At 39.5% G+C, this 7,933-nt stretch overlaps 1 protein-coding gene and 2 long non-coding RNA genes across 5 annotated transcripts in view; 1 reads left to right on the forward strand and 2 right to left on the reverse strand.

Annotated features, from left to right (window-relative positions):
* The window catches only part of MPZL3 (myelin protein zero like 3), a 32,014-nt gene extending 24,888 nt beyond the window's left edge, over positions 1–7,126 (forward strand). For both annotated transcript variants that reach the window (XM_077112774.1, XM_077112773.1), the window contains exons 5-6: positions 843–906; positions 5,040–7,126. In XM_077112774.1, the coding sequence (XP_076968889.1) occupies positions 843–906; positions 5,040–5,066 (91 nt within the window). In that variant the 3' untranslated portion in view covers positions 5,067–7,126. The remainder of the gene's footprint in view (positions 1–842; positions 907–5,039) is intronic.
* The window catches only part of LOC143644167 (uncharacterized), a 117,514-nt gene that overhangs the window by 57,501 nt on the left and 52,080 nt on the right, over positions 1–7,933 (reverse strand). The gene's annotated exons all lie outside the window — the stretch shown is intronic.
* Positions 1–7,933, reverse strand: part of LOC143644168 (uncharacterized) — a 37,779-nt gene that overhangs the window by 1,060 nt on the left and 28,786 nt on the right. The gene's annotated exons all lie outside the window — the stretch shown is intronic.

Here is a 7,933-nt window from a genome sequence, read left to right on the forward strand (position 1 = left end):
ATGTGTGCATGTGCCCTTTTCAAAGGAATTTGTGGCCCCAAAAAGGTTAAGAAATCTTGGTCAAAGAATGAAAATGTCTGTTTCTAAGCATGACATACAAGACCCCTAATGATCTGACCCTAATCCACATTATTTCCTGCCATTTCTTCTCATTCACCTCACACTCCAGCTACAGTGAACTTTCCCCCTTCTAAATATGCTAAATTCATACAGAACTTCCCCCTATCCCTACATACTTTTTTCTACACTTGGAATGTCCTCCCTCCTCCTTTCTTTGTCTGGAAAACTCTTATCCTCCAAGACCCAGCTGAAATATCTATCTCTTTCTGGTAAGCTTTCTTGAGTCCTCTGAGAGAATCAGTCATTCTTTCCTTTTAGTTGCCACAGTGATTTGACCTTAACTCTATTAAAACCTTGACCACATTGTGTTAAAATGTACCTGTTAAGTTTTAACAGGTCTATCAAACTTTTAGATTGTGAACGCTTCAAGGGACCATGATTTATTTCTCTCTTCATCCCCAGCCAAACCTGGTACATGATGCTTAGTACATTTCTGCATGAAAGATTGTGCCTAATGCCTACTTATCGATACTGTGTATCAGGCACTATGGTAGGTGTTTTACATGAATTTATTTTTATTTATTCCTAACAACTATCCTTTAAGGGTAGGTGGTAATAGCTGTGTTTTATGGATAAGGAAACAGGTTCCTTAAGTAAGTTGCCCAGAGTCACCCAGCCAAAATTTGAAAACAGACCTGTCTCACTTCAACACCTGTGCCCTTAACTCCACAACTGTTCTGAGGATAGTGATTATTCTGACTTGGTTTGTCCTCTCTCTACAGCACTGACCAAGAGGAGGAAAGTAATTGCATGAGGAGGCTTTGTGTCCGTTGTGCTGAATGCCTGGTAAGTCCATGCCATTTCTTCTGTTTACTGTTGGCGTTTCACTTTCCTCTTCACTTAAGGGGATCCTTTGTCCTCAGATGTAGTGGAGGATATGCAGGTAGGTCCAAAGCAAGGTATGAACCAGGGTCTTCTTCAAAGCATTTTGGTCTCAGGAGGACCCTATACTGATTATAATTTTATTTTGTTTTTTGACTCATGGGAAAAGAGAGGTGTCCTTAGATTAGGAACTGGGATTGTGTAGAGCAATCTCTGCTGACAGAGAAAATCTTGAGAGGTATAGCCTCAGCTACTGAGTTCATACTTAAGTCTTATATGGTTGGATCTAGAACCCTGAATTTAACTTTTCTGCTGAGTCTCAGTTTTTTTACCGGAGAGTTGGAGTAATATAATCTTTTAGGTGACTTGATGGCTTTTATCAATAAGAAATACCCCTGTTGGAAGGTTGGAATTTTTTTTTCCTTTGAAGACTGGATCTTTGATTTAAATTTCAAAAGTCTGTTGCCCCTCCCCCTTTGAACACTTCCTGTGACTGATAGGCTTGTGTGACTGCCCCAGATCCTCGGAGGAGGAAAGACTCTCTGATGTGGTGAAGTTGGAAAGATGTCAAAAGCAGCTTATGATCTAATATGAAACATACCTATCGTTTCAGGGTTTAAACTTGAGCCCTCTTTGTACTTATTGCCAGGCTCAGCACTTGCCCAGATGGCCACAGCCCAATTACTCATTGCAGTGTTCTTTGGTTCTCTTTCCCTCATGTACTTAAATATAGTAGGTGCAATGAGAGAAAGGTTGATAGCAGCAGTTAATGCCAACTCTTTGGGGTTTGAATATATATATATTTTTTGTATGCTGTATGGAGGGATCACATTTCATTATTTTTCCATGTGAGTATTCTGCTATTGCAGCACCGTTTGTTGAATTTTTGTTTGTTTATTTGAGTTTTGTTTGTTTGCTTTTGGGGAAGTGCATGAACTGGGAATCGAACCTGGGTCTCCCACATGGCAGGTGAGAATTCTACCACTGCACTACCCTCGCACCCTGGGGTTTGAATATTTTTATAACACAAAATAAGTGAATGCCCATGTGATTGTTATGCATATTTTGAAGATTAATTCATTCAGCAGTTATTTCTTGAGCACCTACATGTGCCAGATAACTATTTTAGGTATGTAGGAAACAGTAGAGAACAAAGCTGACAAAAACACCTTCCCTCAAATAACTTATTTTCCTTTGCCTGGAAATCTCTTTCTCATCCTCCAAGACATAGCTGAAATACCTTTTCTTAAATTGGGGTACAAACACTAAGTAAATTTAAAAATAAGTAAATATGTAGTATGCCAGATGATGGTTAATATTATAAAGAATATGAAGCAAGGAAAGGGATGGGATGTGCACTGTTAAATACAGTGGATCGGGACACCTTCACTGAGATGACATATAAGTAGAAACCTAAAAAAGTAGATGACAAGCCATATAGCTATTGTGGAAGAACATTCCAGGCAGAGGAAACGGCAGGTGCAAAGACTCTGAGGAGAGACATGATTGGTATGTTCTGTGAACTGCAGGGAGGCCCTGATGGCTGGAATAAAGTCAGCAAGGGAATAAATAATACTTGTTGAAACCAGAGAGATAATACAACCACCAGATCTCATAGAACCTTATAAGAGATTCTAGTGGCCTGAACTTTTACTCTTTATTGAAACTGGATCCTTTGGAGGTTTTTGAGAAGAGAAAAAATATGAACTGAGTTATGTTTTAAAAGGATCACTCTAGTTTTTATGTTGAGAATAGGTGGTGAGAGACCATGATAGAATCCTGGAGACCAATTAGGAGGCTTTAGTGATAATTCAGGTGAGAGAGGATGATGGTGGTTGGATCAGGTTGTTGGTGGTAGGGTTGGTGAGAAGCTGTTTTATTCTGATTATTTTGAAGGTAAAGCCGGAGGATTTGCTGATGTGTTACATGTATATGTGCAAGAATATGAAGAGTCACGGTTAATTCCGTGGCTTTTGGCTTAAGCAACTAATAGAATAGACTTGCCGTTTTCTAATATGTAGATGTCTGTGAGTAGAACAAGTTCTAGGAGGAAGATTGGGAGCTGGACTTGTGCATATTAATTTTGAAAGGCTTGTAAAACAGTCAGGTGGAGATGTAGAGTGGCAATTCGATATATACTTCTGGACGTCAGAAGAGAGGTATAGACTGGAGATATAAATTTGGGAGTCATCAGTAGTTAGGGACTGGTAGAGACAATTCCATCAAGGAAATGAGTGTAGATAGAGGAGAGGTCAAGGGACTGAGCCTTGGAGTGCTCCAGGGTTTATAGTATGGGGCAATGCAAAAGAACTAGCCAAGGAGGCTGAGAAGGAATAACTAGTGAGGTAGGAGGAAAACCAAGAGAGTTTGGTATCCTGGAAGCCAAGTGAAGAAGGTGTTTCAAGGAAAAGAGAGTGATTGTATTAGTTTGTTAAGCTGCCGGAATGCAGTATACCAGAAACAGAATGGCTTTTAAAAGGGGAATTTATTAAGTTGCAAGTTTATAGTTCTAAGGCCATTAAAATATCCAAACTAAGGCATCCTTAAGAAAGGCTGATGGGTCTGGAATATCTATCATGTCAACGTCTGCTAGCTTTCTCTCAGGCTTCTCATTCATAAGGATTCCCTGGGGGTATTGTCCTTCTGTGTCTCCAAAGGTCTCTGGTTCTGTGAGCTTGGTCAGCTCTCAAGCTTTTTCCAAAATGCTTCCCTCTTAAATGACTCCAGTAAGCAACCCCACCTTGAATGGGTGGAGATACACCTACACCTCCATGGAAGCCATCTAATCAAAAGTTACCACCCACAATTGGGTGGGTTACATCTCCATTGGAAACAATAAAAAAATATCTCACCTAACAATATTGAATGAGGATTAAAGAACATAGCTTTTCTGGGGTACATGCTAGTTTCAGACCGGCACACTGATTAACCATGTTAATCGCTGCTGAATCAGACTAACTAAAATAAAAACTGAGAATTGATTATTAAATGATCTATATAAACAAGTCTTTCAAGGAGTTTTGCTGTGGAGGGATGTAGAGAAATAGGAAGAGGGGGAGGTATCAAGAGCTTTTTTTCTTAAGAGGGAGGAAATTATAGCATGTTTGTATGTTGATAGGAATGATTTAGTAGAGAAAGAAAATTGATGCTGCAGGAGAGAGAGCACAGAGGATTGTTGGAGTAATGCCAACATCTACTGCATAAGTGGAGATGTTGGTCTTAGAAAAAGGCGGGGACACTGTATCCAAAAATGCAGGGGAATGAATAGATATGAGGATGGGAGTGTGTGGAAGTTCCCTTCTGACTGCTTCTCTGTTCTCAGTGAGGAGAGGAATCCTGGTCATCAGCTGAGAGTGATGGGAGGAGGTATTGGAAGTTTGAGGGAAAAGGGAAAGGTATGAATAGTCATCCAGGAGAATCAAAGAATGAATGGACTACAGTGATGTGGCATACCAAGTAGCACTAACAACTAAGTTAGGTTAGAAGTGATGAATGTGAGTTAGAATAATAATAATAATAGTGGTAGAAGCTAACCTTTAATGAGTACTTACAAAGTGCCAGGCCCTTTGCTAAGTAATTACGTGCATTGTCTCATTCAATACTAGTATTATTTCTATGAGGTATTTTTACTTCTATCATCCCCATTTTATAGGTGAGGAAATTGAGACTTGGGGAAGTTAAATAAATTTTCCCAAGGTCACCCAGCCAGCAGGAGGTGGAGCTGAGATTGGAACTCAAAGGTAGACTGACATAAACTCCTAGCCAAAGCCCAGGGCTGAATATAAATCTATGTTCTGCTTCAGACAAGGCACCCTGTCATGTATGTTTTAAAAAATACTTACCAAGGAGAAGGAAACCTTCAGAAGTTTGAAGCAGAAATGAACTCAGTAGACACCTCTGTTGTCTATAATAGACAATTATATTGTGGTCCTATCATATGTTCAATACGTTGAGCCAGTGGTACTTCACTGCTTCACTGTTCACGGTGCCCAAACCAGGTTCTGTTAGGGGGATCCTAATGTGCAGCCTTTGCCTAAATTTTGACCATGGCATTAAACTTCATATACACACATCACCTACTGTTCTTTCCCTTCTAGGATTCAGACTATGAAGAGACATATTGATGCAAATCTGCATGATATAAGAAGAGTCACCCATCTAATAACATAAAACAACCATTCCACTGGCAGCTAAAGCCTCTCAGATAAGTGGAACTGGCTTGGACCAGCAGTGATGGAGGATTCTGGAGGTCATCAGTGAAGACTTGAGGAACCATTTATTTATTGAAGAAATATTTTATTGTTATATATAAACTGTTCAAAAACTCTCAGAAAAGACTCATAACTACTGCTTTTAATAAGTTATCCTCTAACAGAATGAAGGAATTCTTTTCCTGAATGAAAGAAACTCTTTGTTTCACCTTTGCTCTTGAATGTATTCCATGTTTTCTTCCAATTATTTGAGGGAGAATGTAAATGTTTGCCACATTGCTGGAGCCCAAATAACTTTTTAAAAAATGAAATGGAGCGTGTAGCTTCCTGATGTGCTACCAGACAAAAAAATGCTCATTTGGGCTTGTTTATTTTTTGCTCCAAGAACATTTTCTGCTGTGAGTCAGCATATAGCATATATTCACAGGCTTAATGACCTTACCATCATTTGTATTTGGGGGATTTGGACTGTATAACCCCAGTTTCCTTAGAGTTGGTAGGATCAGGAGTCAATGCTTTGCCTTGACAGTGTTTTTAAAGAGCTAAATGAACTGTCATCAATTTGCAATTAAGGAAATAGTGAGGTAGAGGAATTCCTTTCATCTTGCTAGGTGCCATTTGGGCCGAGGGGCCTTAATTTTACTTTCTTACAGCTGCTTTATGGTTTCCTTCTTGAAATTTCAGGTTAGAGGCAAGAAAATCTCTTTGAGAGATTTTTAGTGGCGGGCGTATAGATGACAGTTCTTTGGGCCACCTGTTAAGTATGTGGTTGCCTGGGGCCGATCTAGTGAAACCATTGCTGACACCTCAGGAGACAGTGGAAAACAACTTGAGCAAGGAGAACAAATAATTTGGGCTTTAGAAGATTTGAAGATAGAGATCTAATTGTGAGGGTGGCTTTTTGTGGGTCCTCGTTTCTCTGAGAGAGAGATTGTGTTCCAGGAACCCAGTTAAAGCCACATCTCATTAAATGAAGAACCTGTTCTGGCTAGGTTTTCTTATTGTGAGGATTAATCCAGTATGGCAAGTTTGTCATTCGAGGTAAATGGTGCTGTGCTACTTTATAGCTTTAATCACGATTTGGACTAGTCCCTTCCTTTGTAAATGACTGAACAATAGAGTCCTTCATGGAATGGGAGTAAGTTAATGTAGTTTGCTCCATGAATTTGTGGTCACAGCACAGTCAGATGGTTGCTCTCGGTTTCCTTCTTCATTCCTTATACTGAGGTCTGGGATACAGCTTTTTTTATTTTCAAAGGAGCACACACAGCAGCTTTGAATGCCTGCCTTCTTTAAGGATGGAAAGAAAATAATTTTTGTTTTTAACTTTTGTTTTAATATCTTCTGTGGTGCTATTCTCTCTCTTTCTTTTTGCTGTTTCCTGGGTCCTTGTCACACCATGTGGAGATCAGCCTTGTTTAGAAGTGGAATTTAATTCTGAAAGCTTCATAAGGGGTTAAAAGCCTTTCAGAGTTTTTCTTTGGTTGCTGAACTCTTTACTTGTGGTTACATTGCCTTATGAGTTCTGTGCATTGATCTCTTAATTATGTTACAAAATGTGAACTTATTATAAAGTGCTTTGAGTTTCCCATGTGCCCTGTTAACTCAGAGTATTGGGGGAGTCTTTTTGTTTCTGCACCTCCTAAATTGGGCATTGGAACTTCATGTCCCTATTAAAAAAAATTCTGAATCCTAAATGTGAATGTTCTACCATGTTACTCAGTTATGATTTCAAAGGCGAGCTGCAAGAAGACCTATAGAGAATGGACAAAGACTATCATTTAATTGCACAACTCAAAGCCTTGCTGCGAGAAGAGACAGCTCCATCCTTTGACTCCAGTGTTGTTCTGTTATTCCTGCATTTCACTACCTTTTTTTTTTTTGGTAGGAGGTATGCTGTGGACAACGTGCACCGACATTGTAACTCCTGATATCTTTATCAGGTCATAGTTAATAAACTCCTTTGCACTTTCTGGCTTTGTTTTGCTGTGTATCTACATATAGATGAGGGTTGTCATTATGAAGGAGAGGGGGTTTGTGGTTTTCAGCATCAAGCAACCAGTCATCTCTGAGTCTAGCGAGAGAGCCTACATAAATTCAGTGGTGTGCTGGAGCCAGTTTTTAAAGCATTGGTAGCTTGTAATTGGCCTGGGAGGGCACATTTGCAGTACAAAAATCACTGTTTTACCAGCACACACTTTCTGAAGGACCATGCGGCGCGTTCCTTGAGAAGAGCAAGCATTCAAAAACTTTTCAAATTATATAGGACAGGTTCCATAAAATGAGTATGCACATGTCTAGGCCAACTAATCTGGTGAAAGTTGAAGGCATGTGCAGTGAGAATACTTGTCTAAAGTGGTGACTCAAGACCATGAGATACTTTGAAGTAAAGAAGACTTGAGTTCTTACATAGGATGTTTAAGTCATCCAAAGTGTTCTCTGGGGAAATAATTCTCTGTATTCTGGAAAGGCTGGCATGTCGCTATCAGAAGAAATCTACATTTTGGATTGGGTGGGCATACTTTGGAAGCAGGGATCAGGTGAATGCTTGATCATATTTCAAATCTGTATTGAGACAAAAAAAAAAAGGGTGACTACTGTGTCTGAAATACAAAGCAAAATGTTCTGTGTAAATCATAAATTACTATATTTTACTTGCATAAGGCTGACTTCTTTCTCAGCAAACATTTGCCTGATGCCATTCGAGATCCTATTCCCAGAGAGCTTATAATCTAGAAGGAGAGATGATGCTCAGAGGGATCTATAATTTGAAGCCCACC

This window comes from Tamandua tetradactyla, chromosome 8 (assembly GCF_023851605.1).
Source record: "Tamandua tetradactyla isolate mTamTet1 chromosome 8, mTamTet1.pri, whole genome shotgun sequence".
NCBI classification, from domain to species: domain Eukaryota; kingdom Metazoa; phylum Chordata; class Mammalia; order Pilosa; family Myrmecophagidae; genus Tamandua; species Tamandua tetradactyla.